Source organism: Polychytrium aggregatum (genome assembly GCF_025602895.1).
Source record: "Polychytrium aggregatum strain JEL109 chromosome Unknown BJ171scaffold_15, whole genome shotgun sequence".
Taxonomy (NCBI): Eukaryota; Fungi; Chytridiomycota; class Chytridiomycetes; order Polychytriales; genus Polychytrium; species Polychytrium aggregatum.
In genome coordinates, this window is record NW_026516217.1 from 394,838 (window position 1) to 414,218 (window position 19,381).

At 57.5% G+C, this 19,381-nt stretch overlaps 5 protein-coding genes across 5 annotated transcripts; all 5 read right to left on the reverse strand.

The window, feature by feature from the left end:
• Positions 1 to 1,731, reverse strand: BJ171DRAFT_501772 (uncharacterized protein). The gene has a single exon (XM_053110707.1). It carries the CDS (start codon positions 1,613 to 1,615, stop codon positions 83 to 85), a length of 1,533 nt encoding a protein of 510 aa, XP_052967402.1. The 5' UTR covers positions 1,616 to 1,731; the 3' UTR covers positions 1 to 82.
• BJ171DRAFT_501773 (uncharacterized protein) lies at positions 1,704 to 9,596 on the reverse strand. Its single transcript, XM_053110708.1, has 24 exons — positions 9,347 to 9,596; positions 9,033 to 9,153; positions 8,789 to 8,873; positions 8,369 to 8,619; positions 8,068 to 8,194; positions 7,835 to 7,905; positions 7,473 to 7,740; positions 7,293 to 7,371; positions 6,880 to 7,097; positions 6,620 to 6,755; positions 6,187 to 6,484; positions 6,003 to 6,097; positions 5,757 to 5,900; positions 5,425 to 5,674; positions 5,191 to 5,295; positions 4,956 to 5,070; positions 4,425 to 4,794; positions 4,264 to 4,344; positions 4,029 to 4,151; positions 3,733 to 3,906; positions 3,398 to 3,595; positions 2,748 to 3,241; positions 2,322 to 2,548; positions 1,704 to 2,222 (listed from the first exon to the last, which is right to left on the reverse strand). The coding sequence occupies exons 1-24, from the start codon at positions 9,570 to 9,572 to the stop codon at positions 1,904 to 1,906; spliced, it is 4,575 nt and encodes a 1,524-aa protein (XP_052967403.1). The 5' UTR covers positions 9,573 to 9,596; the 3' UTR covers positions 1,704 to 1,903.
• Positions 9,597 to 9,914: 318 nt separating this feature from the next.
• BJ171DRAFT_567512 (mitochondrial carrier domain-containing protein) lies at positions 9,915 to 13,101 on the reverse strand. The gene is made up of 9 exons (XM_053113469.1): positions 12,889 to 13,101; positions 12,589 to 12,625; positions 12,386 to 12,479; positions 11,957 to 12,216; positions 11,742 to 11,789; positions 11,335 to 11,556; positions 10,995 to 11,179; positions 10,694 to 10,884; positions 9,915 to 10,491 (listed from the first exon to the last, which is right to left on the reverse strand). The coding sequence occupies exons 1-9, from the start codon at positions 13,013 to 13,015 to the stop codon at positions 10,342 to 10,344; spliced, it is 1,314 nt and encodes a 437-aa protein (XP_052967404.1). The 5' UTR covers positions 13,016 to 13,101; the 3' UTR covers positions 9,915 to 10,341.
• A 178-nt stretch (positions 13,102 to 13,279) lies between these two features.
• Positions 13,280 to 17,108, reverse strand: BJ171DRAFT_501776 (WD40-repeat-containing domain protein). The gene is made up of 11 exons (XM_053110709.1): positions 17,026 to 17,108; positions 16,704 to 16,825; positions 16,420 to 16,510; positions 16,026 to 16,173; positions 15,629 to 15,887; positions 15,314 to 15,489; positions 15,039 to 15,186; positions 14,658 to 14,893; positions 14,289 to 14,484; positions 13,778 to 14,191; positions 13,280 to 13,468 (listed from the first exon to the last, which is right to left on the reverse strand). Exons 1-11 carry the CDS (start codon positions 17,039 to 17,041, stop codon positions 13,445 to 13,447), a joined length of 1,830 nt encoding a protein of 609 aa, XP_052967405.1. The 5' UTR covers positions 17,042 to 17,108; the 3' UTR covers positions 13,280 to 13,444.
• Positions 17,109 to 17,251: 143 nt separating this feature from the next.
• On the reverse strand, positions 17,252 to 19,150 carry BJ171DRAFT_598443 (uncharacterized protein). Its single transcript, XM_053114842.1, has 5 exons — positions 18,737 to 19,150; positions 18,474 to 18,550; positions 18,078 to 18,172; positions 17,703 to 17,895; positions 17,252 to 17,564 (listed from the first exon to the last, which is right to left on the reverse strand). The coding sequence occupies exons 1-5, from the start codon at positions 19,066 to 19,068 to the stop codon at positions 17,401 to 17,403; spliced, it is 861 nt and encodes a 286-aa protein (XP_052967406.1). The 5' UTR covers positions 19,069 to 19,150; the 3' UTR covers positions 17,252 to 17,400.
• Positions 19,151 to 19,381: the final 231 nt, after the last annotated feature.

Genomic DNA, 19,381 nt, shown 5'->3' on the forward strand with positions numbered 1-19,381 from the left:
TACGAGTGGATCAGAATATATAGCTCTGTTGGAATCTCGATTGCGAGCGCACGTTCTGTCCTTTGCCGTCTCGTCCCGCGGCCTATTGGATGCAGCGAGCGTCCAGTTCCTGGAAATAGAGAAAGACGTCAAGGACGCTCACCTCCAGCTCGTTCGCCACTGCCCACACAATCTCGGCGCGGGTGTGCTGGAGCACTCCCATGTACTGCCACATGGCGAGAATGAAGCTGATGACCGTATCTTTGGTGGCCTTGGGTCTGTTGTTGAAGCCTGCTCGGTAGACCACTGCCATCTGCCAGGCGGTTCCAGCTGCGCCGCAGAGCAGTCCAGACCCGAATGCCTTTTCGTACAAAAGGTAGGTTGAGATGCGGAGGCTGTTGGTGGCGTCTTGGTCCTCGCAGTTCGGGCTTATGTTGCTGCCGATGTAATCCTTGGTGATTTCATAGCGGGCAATGCCACTGTGCTGCAGCCGCGGCTCACAACATCTGGTAGAGAGCAGGCTCCGCCCCAGCTCAGTCTGGCCTTCGGAGAGGCTGTCCAAGAAGGTGAACACTCGCAGCCGGCCGTCGTGCTGGTCCCTGGTCTTGCGCATGGCCCGGAATTCGGCTGGATAGGTATGGAGGAGCGAGTGCTGTTCCGGGGCGATGCGCTGATGAATCTCCTGGACGCCGACGGCAAACCCATCGTCTGGATCCGCCGGCAGGATCGCCAGCTCGTCCATGCCCATCGAGATGGTGCATAGCGATACGAACACTTGGCTGAGATACGGGTCGATCTGGCCCAGGTTGGCCGGCTCTGCAGGAAGACCTTCGGGATTGAGGCCAGGGTGGCCGCGGACGAGCTCACGGTCGGCGAATGCTTTGATGATCGGCTCGGCGCTCACGGCTTCGGCGACTCGGCGGCAGCTGGCGACCGAGTCCATATATCTGGCAAACTCGGCGTGGGTCCCAAAACGCTCGAAGAGTCGTTGCCTCCAAGCCTCGAGGGTCGCCCGAGGCGATTTCAGCGGCGGTCGCATTTTGCTTTCAAGAGTCACAAGCAAGGGGTCTTCGGAGCCGAGGTTGCCGGCCAGAATGTGATCGTACCAGGTTATGGAAGGCGATCCGGCTCCAGAGGCATACGACCGAGCAAACTCGGCGAGCCGAACGAGAGTCGTCGGCGTGCCGCCCCGAAGCACAAGCAGCTCGAGGGCAGCCGCTGGGCACTCAATGAATCTCCAGAGTCGTATGTGGAGTTGCCTGAGGACATCGGCGGCCAGGTTGCGGAAGTATTGGCCGAACCGATTGGTCAAGGGAGTGAACTCTGCGGCTTCCGCGGCCAGTGCGCTGATTTCACGGTCGATGATGCGGAGGAGTCGCAAGTCGTCTTCAGAGGCGCCTTCGAATCCCGTCCTATGGCTTGAGATCCATTGGCGCAGTTGATCGCTCTGGCGGCGGTCGAGGATGGTGTTGGTCCGCAGCAGAGCAGCTTCTGTGTCGGCCAGCATTCCGGCTGAAGCAGCGGGTGTTCCCGGGTCTGGTTCAGCAGAGGCATGCGAGAAGTAACGCAGCAGACTATCGCGGGCAGCTGCGGCAGTGTTATCGAATGTCGTCATGGCGTTTGGCGAGGGGCTCATTAGAGCGGCCACTTGTTGACGGATGCGACGGAGCGGCCGGGGAGCTTTGAACAGGTCGGCTATTTGGCTGTTCAGCCGGGAGGGTATCAGCTCGGCTGTCTCGAACTTCACCTCCCCCGCCACCACACACACACACATCCATCGTCCTCGATGGTCTCGGTATCAGGATGCGGTACTCTTGGAGCGCACCGGATGGACGTAGGTATTCACGGCCCAAACAGAGCCACGGCCAGCGACAGTTGCCGGTATCTTGTTTTGGGTGCCGGAGCCAAACGAATCGCCCACAATCTACTTCCACACCTTGACAATGCCGTCGCGTCCGGCACTCACGATCATCGGATATGGAACCTCTGTGATCTCGAGGTCCACGACGGCATCGAGGTGCAGAGTGTTGCCCGTCCCCGTCGCAATCATTCCGGCTCCGCCAGGCCCGCCAGCCGAGGCGGATCGCTGCAGTCCAAATCCCTGGCGCAGCGGGCGATAGCTTGCCGCGCCTGGCGACGCAGTGCCCGACTGAGAGGGAGTGGATGCTCGTCCCGTCGGCCCGGAAAATGAGTGGGCCGGGACGTATTCGAGATTGAAGGAGAGATTGCCTTGCTTGTGAGAGCTGCCGCGGACACAATGTGAGTCTCAGTAACGATATCCTGGCCGGCATTGCGGAGTACCAAATGCAAGTCCGATAGTCGCGGCGAGACGAGCCGCATACCTGTAGCGAGGCGCAACTTCATCTGCGTCATGCCCGCAGATTATGTAGGAGTTCTCGATGTTGGCCAAGTCCCAAAGCCTGATCTTGCGGTCGCCGCCGCCAGCAATCATGTACGGCAGACCCTTGCGCGCTACAAAGCAGCGCGGGCTGCCGTCTTTTGAGTTCACCGAAGGCGAAGCGATGGTACTTGCTGGGACATAGTTCGGTCGCTCCGGAACGAGGGAGGCCTGGTTGACAGCGTTCCGCCAAGGGAGTGAGAAGCCACGTCGATAACGCAGGTGCGATTTGCACCCAGGCAACCACCAGTACAACAGGGCCCGTTCGCACCATGGCACACACCACAACGGAACATTGAGTGTCTGGTGGACGCAGCGCCATCACAGCCCGATCGCCAGGCGGGCTGCATACAGGCTGGCCTCTACCTACCGCATATCCGTTTGAATACACTGACATCACATCGGTGTCGCTGTCGATGCTGTTTGAGCTCTTGGTGTTGTTGGAGTTGCTCATGATGCACCAAACCTCTTGGCAGTCGCCGCTCTCGATATCCCATGAGGAGATCTCGTTGGTCTGGCCCGATATCGACAGCGAAACAATCTTTCCGGCTTGGGTGTCCCAGATTTTGCCCGAATTGGCGCGGGTCAGGTTGGTGGTGGGGCTGGCACAGGAAATCTTGTGAATGCGTCCAGCGGCTGGGTGGCTCCATGACTTGAGCCGCAGCCCAAAGCGCAGGTCCCAGACTGAAAAGATGCCGCGCTGAGTCGCCGTCGCCATCCACAGGTGCCGGGGATCAAAGTCGAAGCTGGTAAGGAAGCCATGGTGTGCTGGCGAGTCCAGCGACCACACAACTTTCATGGTGCGAAGATCGAGGCCATGGATCTTGCCCTTGGCGGTGGCATACACGGCCATGGATTGAGTATCTGGCGGGCAGGCGCGGCGGATAAGCGAGGCGAGCCAGCGTAGCAAGCGAGTGTGGGACATGGATCAGCCAAGAAATCCAGGATGTCAAGCTTGAGGCTGTCCGTCCCAGAGACGGATATGTCTCTGCATTTGGCAGCCAGGTCTCAAAGCTGTACCTGCGTCGTAGTGATGGACCATTGTGGCAAAGTCGCCATCGGTCGTCGAGACCTCTCTCACGGTCTGGATTCCGTTGTACTTTGGCAGGGTCGACGTGCCGACATACTCGATTCGACAGACGTGCAACGAGCCGCGATCCGATACCGAGATGAAGCTGTGGGTGTTTTCGCAAAAAGCTATCGAGCGGATGTGGCCACCTGGAGAGCGTTGAGGATCTGTCAGTCAGTAGCTCTAGTGCTGCGGCCAAAGACTGCGAGACTCGCATGGCCGCAGATGTGGGGGATACCGGCAGCGCCGACATTCCGTACTGTGCTCATGCGTCGCCAACACGCACCCTGTGCTGAATAAGTCAGGCGCGAGCAATTTGAAACATTGGTCTCGAGGCGCTGGGTATCCCAGATCTTGACTGTGCCGTCGTCCGAACAAGTGGCAAAGAAGTTGTGGTCGGGTGCAAGCTTCAGCTGATGGATCCGCCCTTTGTGCTCGGCAAGATGGGATACCAGAGTGCCTGTTCGAGACGTGCCCGTTAGTCATCAATCGATCTAGATCGCCACCCTTCGACAGCCGATTTCTGAGCTCGACACATGGAGTCCACTCGGCGGCGGGCAGCCACATCGCCAAGAAACATGCCTTCGGGTCTCCACGTCCTAAGGTCTGTGGATACGGCTGGCATTGCCTTGCGAGAGCGATTGTCTTTCGGGAGCGGAACAATCACAGGTCCGACGTTCGGCGGGATCACCTTTTTGCCGAGCTCTACAGATCCATTGTGTGTAGAAGTACGCCTGTTAGCTACTCGTACCACACTCGACGCAGATAGGGTGCATACGTGCAACATCATCTGGTCTCTGGATATTCAAAATCCTACCGGGGATGGGCGGCGGGAAGTATTCGGCTGTTTTGTTCTCGAGAAGCTTCCGCAGACTGTTGTCTTTGCTGTCTCCCGTTCCTGTTGACCAACGGCGATGTCGAGCTCGCATCAGTGCCCTCTGGTGCTAATAGCCGCGCCAATGCCAAAGCCAGACTCACCAACAAGGGCCTTCAGCGGATCCCCACTGGCTGCAAGTCGAGTAACGGCTTCGGATTCGGCCGTGACGCTGGTGCCGGAGCTCATCACAGACGCAGCTCGGGTGTGCGGCTTGCGAAGCAGTCCCGGGGAGAGCCCAGGGGACAATGGGCCGGCTGGGCTCGTTCGTGTGGACAGCAGTTCGTCGCGCGGGCCAGAGGGCAGCGACGAGCTGCTCGCCGGGGCACCAGTGAGTTTGGTGCGAGAAGCGTCGCTTGTGTCGGAGCCCAGTCGGGAGAGCCTCTGCCTCTCACTCGCGATCTGTCGGTCGGTGTTGCCGCTGGCTACTGCTGCATAGGTGGGTTGGGGAGGATTGGCTGGCGACTTTGGACGCTGGTACAGCACACACATCGGGGATGAGTGCTTCAGTACCTCTGCTGACAATCACTCGCCACAACAACGGCAGCAGCAGTTTCGTCGACGAAGCCATCGTTCTCTCGCGCTGGCGACGATGGGTCTGCCACTACATCCTTGAGCACTCATTGCCAACTCACCGCTCTGGTTGCCACAGGCTCGGCCGGCGGTGTCAAGAAAACGGTATGTGCGGTGACGCCCAGTGCCTTTAAGACCAGGTTACCAGGGTTGGCTTCTTCGGGCGAGCCATTGGTACTGTTCGAAATTTGGCAGTCAGCAAACATCGAGCCCAGCTACATGAAACGCACTGGGCTTTATCCACAACGCGCAAGCCGGGGCCAAGCGCTGCGGGATGCTGAAGGCAGGCGGTCGCACCTCGTTTTGGCCTGGGCCGATTTGAAGATAAAGTACTTGAGCGAGAACAGCTTCTCGCGATCCTCGTCGGACATTCCCAGATCCCGCAGCTTGGATATCAGCGCGCTGCGAACCCGGGGCAACCGCCAGGACAAGTGCCGAAGGCGAATGATTCGTAGGAGCCGCGTTGGTCAGTCGATTTCATTTTCAATCCGGACTCGCACAGCGGATTGAATCGCATCGGCTTCGGCTTACCTTTCGCCGTTTGTCGAGATATCGCTTTGGTCATCCTTGCCGAAACCGCCTTGGGGGCTTTTGGAGGCAAAGAGCGCGGCTTGGTCGTAAAGCAGCCGACTCACGGGCATCTTGAGCGCTTCCAAGATGAGGATGTCCGTGATCTCTGGGATGTCCATCCTGAGAAACGGGCGGAGGCTGGGATAGACCACACACTGAACGTCGAGGCTGGGAAGCAGCCGGCATGCCGACGAAACAAATGAAACCGAGGCTGTGGTGATGTTGGCAGTGCATTGGTAAGCCCAGCTAAAGACCTCAGGCGCGACCCGACAGCAGGCAGCTGCGATACCAACCATATCTGATCCAGATGCTCGGATGGCAGACAAGCGGAAGAATCATCGTCACGAGTTCTTTGAGTCGGATCTTGCTGATCAATCCCAGCTCTGCCAAGCTTGCGAGGGAGGCCAGGACTTTCTCCGCGACATACTCCTCGGCATCTTGGATACAGCATAAAATCGAGGAAGGGGCAAAGCTCATCAGATACAGAATCCCGATCCATTCCTCCCCTTATCGACTGAGCTGGGATCGAGCCATCCTACCTGTCAGGGCTTGTATCATGATCGGGAGCACATATTCGTCGAGGGTACGGCGGCCGGAGAACGTCACTACTCCGACAACGCTTTCAAAGAAAGCGCTGCCAATACAAGGTCCCGAGGACAAAAGTCAGTGTGTTGCGACCGAAAAACCAAATGGCAGCGCAGGGACCTCAAAAGCCACGCTTACCATCGCAGCTGCCAGTCCTGATCGTTGAGATACGTGATCATGTGCCCCAAGAGCACGTCGTTGGCTTGCTGGCGACCAAAGAAGATGCATAGCCGTGGCATGTCGGCAAGAATGCCTCGTTTCGTGACTGGGTCAACATCGGCCAAGATGGCGGCGACGTCTTCTTGGATCGTTTCCTGAAGCTCCTTGAGCGAGGTGTCATATGACATCATGAGTAGATTTGCGTCCTTGTCGGCCTCGCGCGACATTTCGCTCTTGAGTAGCTGACTCAGCTCCAAGAAGCGGAGAGCGGTCTCCGCTGGAAAGAAGACAGGTTTCTCGGAGTCAGCCCGCTGCCCTCGCCACTGCTGTTGGGCATGACACCAAGAGATGCAGACTGCTGGTCACCGAGAAGGTCATTAAATGGGTCGCACAGTCGGCGGACCACACTTACCCAGAGTGGCAATACACTGGGCAAAGGCGCAGCGCACAAGTACATCTGGATCGAGCGACAAACCCTTCAAATGGGGCAGGATGTACTCTGGAAACAGGTTGGCATCCGAGGCCGTGATTGTCTCGACAAGTGACAGCTGGTGTTGCATACAAGCGTCAGACAGTGGGTTGGCGATTGTGTGGCGGACTTATGTCGGTGTCGGGTGAATGGACAAGCGGGTCGCAGCAACCATCCCAGTAATTATCACAACGGTCTCTTACCAACTGAGTAACGGCACGAATAACCGCGGCTCGCACTTGAGCACTCTCGTCTCTGACCATAGTGATCAAGAACGGAATTACTCTTTCGATCCGGTGTTCGTCCGAGAGCTGGAAGCCGAATGCCAAGAGAAGATCGATGCCGTAGAGTTTGGAGGACGGGAACACCACGTTCCGGATGTACGAGCACACAACCGACGTGAAGGCCAGACACGACATTTCTTCCAGCAAAAGACCCAGAGAATCGTCAGCAGCGATCGTCCGGCCGACAGCGGAGAGGGCCGAATGCACATCGTCCTTGATCGCCGTTTCACTCGATCTCTGTGCCACTCCGGACTGCAAACACATCCGCCCGTTTACCGACACACAGCGATATTCATTGGCCCTCCATATGCAAAGCCCTTTGATCCTCTTACCAGCCTCGGGAACCTTGCGCATGGCTGTCACAGGGATGTTGTATCCAGGGATGCCGAGGACGACAGGGAGCCCACCCGACTGAGTTGGAGCAATGTTAATTATCTCCGATAGACTCCTCCTGCTCACACAGATGCCCTGCCTTGATCAATGCGACTGCGTCAGTCTGGACGAGAACCAACCCTGATTGTCTCGCGGCTCTTGGCCAGTACACTGGGGTCGAGCGGGATTTGCAGCGCCGAAGAGATCATGTCAAAGTCGGACCATATTTTCCCAATCTTGGCGTCGGCTTCGGCAACGATGGGCACGACGCTGCGCCCTCCATTCGCAATCACATAGGTACACGGAGTGCTCTCTTCTGGGCCGCGAATCCAGGATGTGGGCTCGGACATGGTGATCATGTAAGGATGTAAGAAATCGAAAAAATAGTGCGGGAACAGCGTGCCTCGCCTGTCGATCAATGAAAGCATGGATGAGTTACTTGCAGCACGATGATATTTAGGAGGGCCAGAGAGCATCCTCGTCATGCCATTGGATACGGCACCATTTGTACAAATAGTCGGCAGCGGACAGTCTCTTGGATTGATCCAGCTGAATCATGTGCTTGACAAGGCTCTAGCAGCGCAGAAATTGAATCCCGGCTCAGAAAATCAACGTTCGTGGGCAGTACATGCAGTGGAGCATTCAGGATTGTCGGCGAGGGCCGATGATCCTCAGTAGCACCAGCGGGTGTCGCTCTTTCGCTCTTCGGCCCAGCAAAGGACGGCATCATCCTACCCGAACGTTTTCGTCCTCAATCTTGTCCAGCTGCGGGCTTGGGTCGTATTCACCGCTGCGGTATCTTAGTAGCTGGGAAAATGAGAACATGGGAATGCCTTCGAGAAACAGCTCCGCGATGGTACAGCTGCAACAGAGACAGCGATATGCCGGAACAACGAAAGTCAGCAGGGCTGCACTATTAGTGGCTGGGGCTACCGAGTCACCATTTGGATCGATTCCCGCCAGCTCTGGAAGGTTATGAGGTGGGGGCACTTCGTGATAGTGCGGAAGAAGCTCAATGCCGACACAGGCGACGCACCCCATCGAAAATATGTCCATCGCAGGCGTGCAGCGGCCCGTCTTGTTGGTGAAGAGGGTTTCGCCAGGGGCGTAAAACCGCTCGGGAGCCAGATAGCAGACGCGGCGACTGGAGGTGTCGAAGAAATAGGAGAAATCGGAGGGGTTGTCTTCAGGCAAATAGACCGGTTTGAAGTTGCTAAAGTCGGAGAGGTAGGCCCAATTCCAGGTGGTGACAAGAATATTCTCTGTTTTGATATCGCCATGGAATATCTGATGCGGCCGAAGCGACACAGGGGTCAGAGCTGTTCGACCGCAGATGTCCGGGCTCGTATTATCCGGTCGGGCCATTGCCGTATGTAGTTGAGGCATTGCAACAGTGTCCTTGGCATGACCGACCCTATCCGTCCTCTCTGTTCTTCACCCAACGGCGGCGCCGCACCTGCTTGCTATGTGCACTCGAAAGCGCCGACATCACTTGAAAGACAATCCATATTTTCTCGCGAGAGTCCAGAAACGGCCGGGTGCTGGAGGCCCCAGAGCAGGAACCCAGAATCACAGGGGGGGGGGGAATGCATGGATGCGAATTGGAGGGCGGAGCAGAGTCAAACACAGACCAGCGCGGATTGCCGACCGCATGAGACACCCATATGGCGTAGAACACAGCATTCGAGGCGCATACAAACCTGATCCGGTCGTAGAGATTGCTATGGATACATCCACGTATCATATATCCGGCCCGCTCTGTCTCGAGGATCCGGCTGTACGGTAACGTGTTGGGAATGTCCTGGAGGATGCTTCTTTCGTCTGGAGGCATGTTCCAAAGCCAAGGCGGTGGCTGGGGTCAGCGAATGGGAGCCGACGCTCTCATCATATGCAGGCACCGGAGACGAGGATGCCCATCCGAGCCCGGATGCCTCTGCGGCTGTACAGGAATGAAGACGAGCGGTCGTCGCAGTATCGAAGAGCAGATCAAAGACTGCCCCAGACAGGACTTTACATTGGATCTGCTTGGTGTAGATGTCCAGAGACACCGATGGCGAGGGCTTGACAAAGATTTTAACAACTACAAGACTGTGCGGGCCCTGTCGACACCTGATGGTCTTGATGAACCGGCCAGTGCCCAAGCTGCGTTCATAGCTGATGTTGGGAAGCTCGGAGACGTAGCTGTCGATGATGGCTGTTGTGGCAGCCGAGGGCGTGGCGCTCGAGACGATTTGCCCCATCGCTGCGCTGGTTGGCGAAGGAGATGCAGGCGAGGGACGGCAGGGCGGCCAGGGCGATGATGCGGTCGCAGGTGGAGGCGATTGCTGGACAACCGCACCCATGGCAGATCACGTGTCTATGTCTCTCAGAACAGCGAATCAGACGGGGGAAATGGCCAGTGGCCGGTGCACTGATGACCGGGCCCGGTGGCTAATGAAAGGATTGGGAAGAGAGAAAGGGAAAGAGAGAGAAAGAGCACCCGGCTTCCCATCAAGCCCAGTGCTTGCACGACGTGAACCATTTTCAAGAGCACATCAGTCACCACGGACAGGGAGTGAGCAACTCGGCTGTGCAAGATATATCCGGTATCCTGAAGCAGAGTTGAGAGGAATCTTTTGGTTTGCTTCTCAGAGTATGTTGAAGAGCAGACAGTGCATAGAACAGACAAACAGGTCCGTCATACTGAAGCGGAGAGTCAAACGCGACGGAAACAAATTTTTGGCGGACCACACCGGCTAGACAAAGGTGGTCCAAGGTATCCATCATCTATGATCGGAGGTCTTGTTTCTTTCTTTTCTTTTCTTTGGCTCCGATGATCCAAAGCCCAGCGGGCAAGACCAGGTAAGGCGACAGCCCCAAGACATCTAGAGGGTCGAGAAGGGATATGCACATGACAGGGGTTGCAAACGAACAGACAAGCAACGATGTATAGCATAGGAAAGGTGGAATGGAATGCTCTGGCAGCTTGCGTCGAGGCCACAGAGCCTCATGTAGTCGGGGCGATGCAGGCTATGCGAATGAGGTTCGTGTTTTGTGGAATTGCATGTCGCTTCTCAGCTTCTTGATTTCCTTGATGGCGGCGTCGTATTCGTCAAAGCTGATGACCGAGTCCTTGTTGCGATCAGCGGTAGCAATCACCTGGGAAGCATAGCGATAGAGCTGGAGCAAGCAGATGGGGCATGTGCTTTTTGAGTATTCATGGATCCAGCCGAGCATCATACAGGCTTGGCGAGGGGGGGGGTGCGACAATTGACGAGCACAACTCTACACATCCGTAATAACGGGCAGGTGACGCGAGAGGCTCTTGGGTATACACTTGGGTATACAAAACGGATGCCGGATGCGGTCGCGAGCAACTCACCAGGGCTCTGTATTCGTCTTGCCCTAGATTGAGGGGTCTGGGGAAGATCTTTTCTATTGCGTGGAACACCTCAGAGCGATCAAGAGTCCCATTGCCGTCTTCGTCAAAGACAGAAAATGAGTCCTGAAGATCTCGGCGGGCGTAGTAGTCTGATAGCCCGCGGCGGAGCCACCCCAGGAAAACAAAGGTCACTGTCGATGGAACAGGAGTCAAGTTGGCGGTGCGGATAGGATGTCAGTAGTCATGAATGGATCAGTGGCCAGACAGGCTGAGTCGCGATGCGGCTGAATATACCACTTACGACAGAAATGCGGCCCGATTCTCAAAAAGTGCGTCAAGGCACCCTTATAGAAGGCAGTAACACCCTCGTTTGCAACAAGCTTCTTGATGGTGTCCAGTCCACTTGAGTAGATCAAACCCTTTCCGTCCTTGTACGGCTGATTGTAGTACCTCGTACGCACGACGTCGATGGGGTTCATGAAGATGCTGGAAAGGGAAACGTAAACGTCGCGCTTCAGCCGGAGCAACGAGCGAGAGGGCGGTGTGGCCGTCTGCTGGCCTGAGAGCGAGCAGGCAGCCAGCCAACCCATACACCGCCATCGGTCAATCCTGGACAGGCCCCCGAGACTGGCGATCCTTACCAAGATACAATGCCACTTCCCAGACCCGCAACGACGTCCATTCGTGTGCCATCTTCCCATCCCAGGTCTGAGATGAGGTACTCCTTCAGCATCGAGTATGCGGCCAAGTTGCTCCCGCTCCCGGCGATCGAACGAGCGACGCTGAGAAGCGATCCGCGGTACAGCCCCGTCCATCCGTCTGTCGAAACGATTGATCTGAGCGCACTAATCACGCCGGTGTAACTGCGGCATACGTCGGTAAAAAAGGACAGGAACACATGCACAAGTGGACCATTAGGGAGTGCGACGACATTCAGTGACGCTCATCTTTCCAGAATAGGTTTGTCAGGACAGGTTCGCCGAGTCAGGCTTGCAGATGTTGCATGACAAGAGACGGTGACGACAGACGCAGTCCCATGGCAGCTTACCCGTGTTGATGTCCAACAGCGATCTTGCCAGCAGCAGATGATTGCAGTCTGAGTCCCATTGTTCCGGCAGAGCGGAGAGTCAGCGCATCATCACATGAAGGAGCATGCCACTTAGAGATGCAGCATGTCTTGACAGGCGGATGCCCCGCTGCTGCTTGAACGACTGGGTGCACGATCCATCACGAATCCTGTGCGCACACAGCTCCAAAACCCACCTCGTTTTCACGAGCTCAAAAGGATTGCACGAGAGAGCACCCATGGCGCCGCAGATCGAGCCGACGATGACTCGTTTCCATGCAGGCGGCGAGCCATCGGCCGGGTTGTGGATCGCACTCATGATCGGGTCGTACATGCCCAGACGGAAAAAGTTCTTGGATGACTCTCGCAGCATGGCAGGCGTCAGCCCCTTCTGCAGTCCCTTCAGGCCCTCGTTGATGTAGATCTTTTGGAGGCAGTCGAAGGAGCCCTTGTAGACCTGTGGAGCAACAGATGCATGCGATTGAAGGTAGTCGAGTCAGTCCAACAGAGATTCCGGTTGGCTGTGGGGCATAGAGTAGAATAGAGTAGAACAGAATAGAGTAGAATAGAGTAGGCTGCTGGGCGGCATCGGTGCGAATTCGGGAGGTATCGACGACGATAGCTACCATGGCATTCTTGGCGGCCAGTTCACCGGCTTCTTTGGTCACGGCCGCCTTCATGATCTGCTTCATCCGCTCACCCTGGAGCTGCAGCCGGACTCTGAGACAGATGGGAGGATGGTGAGTGGCGTTGTGAGGGCTCATACCGGTCTCGCTCGCCTCGCTTCGACTGGTGAATGGCATCGGGAGAGACGGGGATGGAACCATACTTTGCGGTGTCGAATGGGTTCGTAAAGATAACCGCCACTGTCGACCGAGCAATTCAGAAAGACCAAAGTCCATTCGCCCGACGACGATCCGACGACGGCAGCGATCCAGCGACGGCACGACAGGATTCGATCGAGTCCGATGTAGTGGAAAACGTTAGTTCCGGCCGGAAGGCTCAGGTATGCTGTTACGCTGATGTCGATTGGAGGAAGAAGGGATAGAGCATACGTTGCTGCATAAAGGCTGCTGGGACGGGCGATCGAGCATGGCCCCGCCCGGCACATCAGCCGACTTGGACTTACAGGCTGGGGCAAGCGACGAGATGAAAAAGGCCTCGGCAGGACCCAAGGTGCGAGGCTTGCCGTGGTTCTTTGGATAGAGCTCCGGGATTATCGGCCCTTGCGGATGGGTGTCAGCGACCATCGACATGGTGGGATAGCAGCCTCCGGGATGAACAGTTTGCTAGAGGAATGACGACGGTGATGGCGATGGCGATGGCGATGGCGACGACCAAGCGGATGCAGGCAATGTCCAAGAGCAGCCGGGCCGCAGGATTTTCTAGCTGCAGCGAAGGATCCAACGAACGCCCTGGTTCCGCACGTTCGCCGCTCGCCACCCAGCGGCCCAATCCCGTTGAGGCAAGCCTGGCCGCCCTCACGCTGCCCTCACACCGCCCGATCCAAGACAGCCAGGTCACGGATGGCAAAGACGGCGTGCTGTATTTCAATGCGCCTGAGTATCCCGGCAGATTGCGCCCAGATCCTGAAATCGACCCTGGTCAGACAGGTCTCGCAGCCCAAAATCGCCAAGCGGTGGAGGGGCTCCACATGGCCAGCCTTTGGATCCTTGGCTGGGAATCTAGAAGTGCTTGAGAGACCAAATCTACAAGAGAAGCAGGTTGAGGGAGGATCAGAGGAGCGCCGTCGACACAGACATCCGCCGCACAGCAAAATGCCATGCCAAGAGTCCACAGTGCCCAGCGGCTCGGCGGCCACGCATCGCTGGGCTGGCTGAGATACCCATCTGCAATCCAGGAGGGCGACTCAACACAGCAGTACACTACTATCGATGTCGCAGCAGTCCATCAAGCGCACCGTGCTCGATATCACAGCCCCGTGCATCTGCCCCGCAGCAGCCATCGCCTTGCACACCAAGCATCTGCATCTCTCCGCAAAACCAAACAATCCAGACCTTGATGCTGGAGTCTTGGCCAGCAGAGGCAATCGTGTCGTTGTCCAAGAACACCACCCCATTGACCGACTCGAGGTGGGCACCCTTGATGCTGATGTGCTTCATGGGGTTGGCGACGCTCCAGACCTCGACGTTGGTGTCGAGACTGCCGGACGCCGCGTGCAGGCTGTCCGGCGACCACACAATCGAGTTGACGCGGGCGGTGTGGAAAACCCACTGATGAATCTTGACGGTCCGGGTCTTGGTTTCGTACACAAAGACGGCCCGCTGCGAGTCGGCAGCGGCCAGGAACTGGCCATCGGGCGAGTACGAAAGCGCCGTGACGGGGCCGCGGTTGCCTTCGACGTGGGCCACAGGGGCCGCCGAGACCTCGAGACCCCCGCCGGTAATGCGGTAGAAGCGGATTTTGTTGTCCTGGGGATGCATGTATAGATTTGGGTCAGAAACGGTGCACTCCTGGGGAGTTCAGAACCGCACGGGTGTGCCACATCGATGGGATAGGAGTACGTACATCGGCACTGCCAACCGCTAGCTCGACTCCGTCGCGAGAGATGGCAACGACCGAGGGACTGTAGTCGACCTTCAAGGAGCCGGTCTGGGCACCGTTCTTGGTGACCGTAAGGGTCTGATCGATCGTCGAAGTGACGGCAACGTCGCCATGGACAGCGAGGCCCTTGGGCTGGGAGCCAGTGGAGCGGGTCCAAGCGCTGGCAGGCAAATGTAGGGCCGATGCGCAGAGTCAGAATCGGCAGCACTGCCAACGAAGCGCAATTCACGCGGTTGCTTGCACTGCCATTGCAAACGGCGCGGCCCACTCTGCAAATCAACTGTGCCGTTTCGATTGCCTGGCCCGTTCACCAGCAAGCCGCACCCGCCTTACTCATAAGATTGCTGCTGAACATCGATGCATCGTGTGATGTCATCCAGACCAATCGAGTAGATCTTGCCCTTGCTGCTGGCGAGGACGCTGACTTGGCTGGTGTGGCCCGCGCCAGCAATATCGAGGCCACCATCGCGACCATCGGTCCAGGCATGCACACGGCCATCGTAGCTGCCAGTGAAGAGCGTCTTGGACTCTTCGGCAAATGTGATGGCAGTGATGGCTTTTTGATGGCCCTGGAAAGCAATGCATGGAAAGCAATGCATGGAAAGCAATGCATGGATCAGCTGGGCCAATGATGTCTCGTGCGCTGCCAGACCCGACCGGTGCACATATACAGCGGCCAGCAGGAAGTTCCATCGAGTATCATTGACAGCTCACCTTGACCACGCGGGAGGGCTTGCCGGGAACGCTGCGGTCAAAGTAGTTGATGTCGCCAGAGAGCGACAAGCTGATAAGGTGCTGGCCCTGCCACAGATTGCCGACCTGCTGGTCGTTGATGCCGGGAGCGTCGCTGGGGGAGAAAGTGCTGTCGACCGAAACAGAAACGTAAATCTGGGTCAGCGACAGCGAGTTGAGGGCCAGGTGCCCCTACAAGAATATCGAGACCATTCAAGCACTGCTGAATGGCCACACTGATGAGTGGCTGTGCGTACCTAACAACCTGCTGAGCAGCAACATCGTAGAGCTTGACGGTGCCATCGGCAGAGGACGACAGGAGCTGGGTGCTGTCGGGGCTCCACGAGACCGAGAATACACCGCCGGTGTGGCTGTTGGGGGCAGCGCTGAGTTCGGCGACTCGGTTGCCTTCCTTTCCATCGTAGAGGAAGATCTGAGAAAAGCGGGAGGTATCAGTTAAGGAGGGAGGAGCGTCTGATGCTCGACGAAGTGACAGAGCTACATGGCTGGTTGAAGCAGGGCATGACCCACGGCCCACATAGAAACCCAAACTTTGCGGTGCTGTTGCGAACCTTGCCGTCCATGCCAGCCGAAACAAAGTGGCTGCCGTTGGGCGAGAACCGGACGCACTGGACAAAACGAGTGTGGTCGGTGATTGACTTGACAAACTTGTAAGGCACGCCGTGGTAAAAGTTGACGGTCATATCGTCTGAGCAGGTGACGGCACGGAAGGGGCGCTCCTGGCGGATCGAGCAGGCATTGATGACCTTGCTGTGGCCGCTGATCTCGCCGACCGAGGAGGCGCTGTCGAAGGTGAAGGCATGACCAAATCTGGAGCGAGTGGGGAGGGCAAATGCGGAAGGGGATATCGGTCGAAGATGAGAACGAGGGCTTGAGCTCGGCCGACGAACGCCCGGATGGAGTGAGGAAACTCCTGGCGATCGAGGCTACCAAGAGCGTGGACGGCACCTTTCACGGCCATCACCAACGGCAATGATTCGCTTGCTCTCATGGTCCCAGCAGATGTCGTTGACGCGGCCGGCAAAGACTTTGGTCTCGGTCTTGAGGATGTTCTCGGCCTGGGTGGTGTCCCAGACTCGGATGTTGCCGTTGACGTCTATGGCGGGACACGGAAGCGATGGTCAGCGATATCGATACGATGGCTCGTGAGGCGAATCAATAGCGCAGTGAACAATAGATGAAGGGGCATTGGCGATGGTGATGTGGCCGCCGATCAAGAACAGCGGCTGGCAAATTGGTCCGCATCTTGCAGCTCTTTGGCCCTTGATCATCTCGCAACCTGTCGCCCTTGCGAGCCGCAACTCGACACAACTCGACGCCAGAGCTGCGCGGAGGGCCTAACCTCCAGAGGCGATGTAGTATCCGCTGGGAGCATAGCGAGCGACGGTGGCTTGAGCGCTGTGGCCGGAATACTCGGTGGCAATCGCAGGGTTCTGTGAGAAGAGAAAGGAGATTGCAGCCGAAGCAGCAAGTCGGGTGTCAATCCGTTGATCATCGCGATGCACCGATTTCCGTCGTCGGATCTTTCTGGGCTGTGGGACCTGTGGGACCTTGGATGCGAAAGTGCTGCGTGTCCGTGAAGAGCATCCTCATCGCAGCAGCGCAGAGCGAGTCGTTCCCGGCTACCTCGAGGTTTCGGATGATGACAGCTCGGCCGTTGGTGTACAGGAAGTTGGCACCCTTGGGATCGCCGCCGAGATGGACGGCCTGTCCGCGGACAGTGGAGGGTTGGGGAGCAAAGGTTGCCTCTGATGAACGCAAAGAGGGTTGCGTTAGCCGGAGCAGAGCGCCAAGGGAAAGCGAGGCAGGCAAAGATTCGACCGGCTCGATAACGCAGGCGCTGAATAGGCCGGGGCAGCCAGTTGGCGGGCCGGTCGAACAGGGATAGATGGCACCGGCTGGCGGCCAGAGCCCAGCCCAGAGTCAAAGCCAGACGACGAGGACGCACTTCGGGTGTAGGACATTGTCGGCGGGGCGGCTGGATGGAAGAAAGATGAAGGTGGGGCGAAAGACCAGGGCGAGGCGAACGAACCGGGGCTGAAATCCGGGATTGGGCCAAGACCCGCGGTTCCACCGACGCGCGGGGTGGATGGTGGCGGTGAGCAGACGACGAGCAGGGCGGAGACGAGAGACGGGGCAGCGGGACGGACGAAAGGAAAGATGGCGAATGAATGTCGGTGGGTGAAGTATATGTATATTCAGAACAGGAAGGCGCCGCGGCCGTCACTCCTCGGAAACTCGGGGCATCCTGATTCTCACAGAGGATACGCTCATGGCGGCGATCAAGCAATCCAGGAAGGCTGGCACAGCGGGCTGCGCGGGCTCACTCCTTCTTCTTGGTCTCGGCAGAGGCAGCAACGGTGCTGGGGTCGTCCAGCGGCGGGCCGGAGATCTCGCGCAGAGTCTCGAGCATGAGGTTTCTGGATTTCTCTATCAGGGCGTCGACATCGGCGGTGGTGAGGCCCTCTGTTGAAATCTTGGGGAGCACTGAGTAAAAGAGGTCGAGGCGGTGTCAGCAAAGCCACAGAAGATGGAGCAAGACCGATGCCATCGGGGAGATAGACGTCATCGGTAGCAACTTGAAAGTCCACGAACATATCACGGCAGCGCAGATCAACACGGCACCTTTGATGGTAACTTCGCCATCTTCAAAGAGGCGGCGCTTGACGTTGTAGACAGAGTGATACGAAGAAAAGACGATGGGAATGATGGGGATCTGACCCTGGACGGCCAGATGGAAGGCGCCCTTCTTGAAAGGAAGCAGGGTGTTGGTGGTCTGGCCAGAGCGAGTACCTTCGGGATAGATGAAGAGCGAGAGCTGAGATCGCAGGGGTGTTAGTGACGGCTAAAGGAAAGCGACGATGGCGCACTCCTGTGATGACCACTGCATCGTGAATAATCCCGATCGACCACGCAGGGCAAAGGCAAAGATGGAGGCGAAACCGTTGGAGCCATCGACGTGCATCAGTGCGGAGAGTCGATCAGCATTGGACGACCTACATTCTTCTGCTTCAGGATTTTGGCGACATTGGCCATGGTGTCGATGGCGCTCTGGCGGTTGCCACGGTCGATAAAGACATTGTTGGCAAAGATCACTGTATCGATGCAGAAGATGCAGAAGATGCAGAAGATGCAGAAGATGCAGAGAAAATGGCCGAGGCTTAGTCGTCAGGTGCGATGCTCCTTTACGATGCGATCAAAGAGCATTATGGTCGCTCTATGGCAGATGTACCGCGATGGATACACGCCATGAAGCACGCTCTGGCTATCGACAGCTTCCGAGATTGCAGGAATAGCACCCGTGGCAAAGATCATTGGCGCACGGCAGCCACCGTCGGCTGGCCGTCGCTGCTGCATACAGCATGGGCCGAATCGCCGTCGAGACAATGCACTTACTGTAAGGGCCCAGGAAGGGGTACCACTTGATGATGGACTTGGCCAGCACAACGGCGTTTTTAGGGAATCCTCGGGACCTGCGGAGATGCGAATCGCGGCCACAGAGCGAGGAATGGCACGGTCAGTGAGTAGGCTAAGCGACGCCCGTCGAGCGTGAGCCTGAGCGATGCCGCACTCGGGAACAGACGCCCTGCAGCGGATCCTGTCCAAGAAGCCATGTCAACCAAAGGAGCGTTTGGACAAGACAAAGATGGGACACGGACATGGAAATGAGGTCGAGACTGCTCTGGTGGTTGATGATGTAGACAGCCGAGGAGTCGGTGTGCAAGAGATCCTCGTTGACGACCTTGTACTTGACGCTGAGCAGCGGCGAGGCGATGGCAGCCATGAACGAGCCCGTGTAGTAGTTGACCATGCCGCCCTTGCCGATGAGGAACAGCGGGATGGAGATGGTGCAGCCATAGAAGGAGGTGGCCATCATGATGAAAACGAGGAGAATGTGCTTGTAGACAAACTTGAACAGCGATGGATTGGCGAAGCGGAAGGCGGCGGCGAGCAGGGCGACGGCGCCCAGCCAGATCAGATAAGAGGCCATTTGAGCAGCGGTATGAGCGAGTTCAGCAGTGCTTGGCGAGGCCGCGGGGATGGAGGGCGGCAGGCGGTGTGCGGATGAGGACGTTGGGCGATGCGCGAGCGAACGAAGAAGACCCAAGCCCAAGAGCCGAACAGCACCCACCCCCGCGAGAGCGCGGCGAGAGCGCAGCGGGATCACACAGGCTGTGTGGACACAGCTTCCGGTGCAGGACCGGGGTCGCCGAGAGCCCCGGCGAGACGCAAGCGAGAGCCGTCCTATCAGCGCCACACACACACGCACACGTGAAAGCGCTCGGCAGATTGCTCACGCGCTG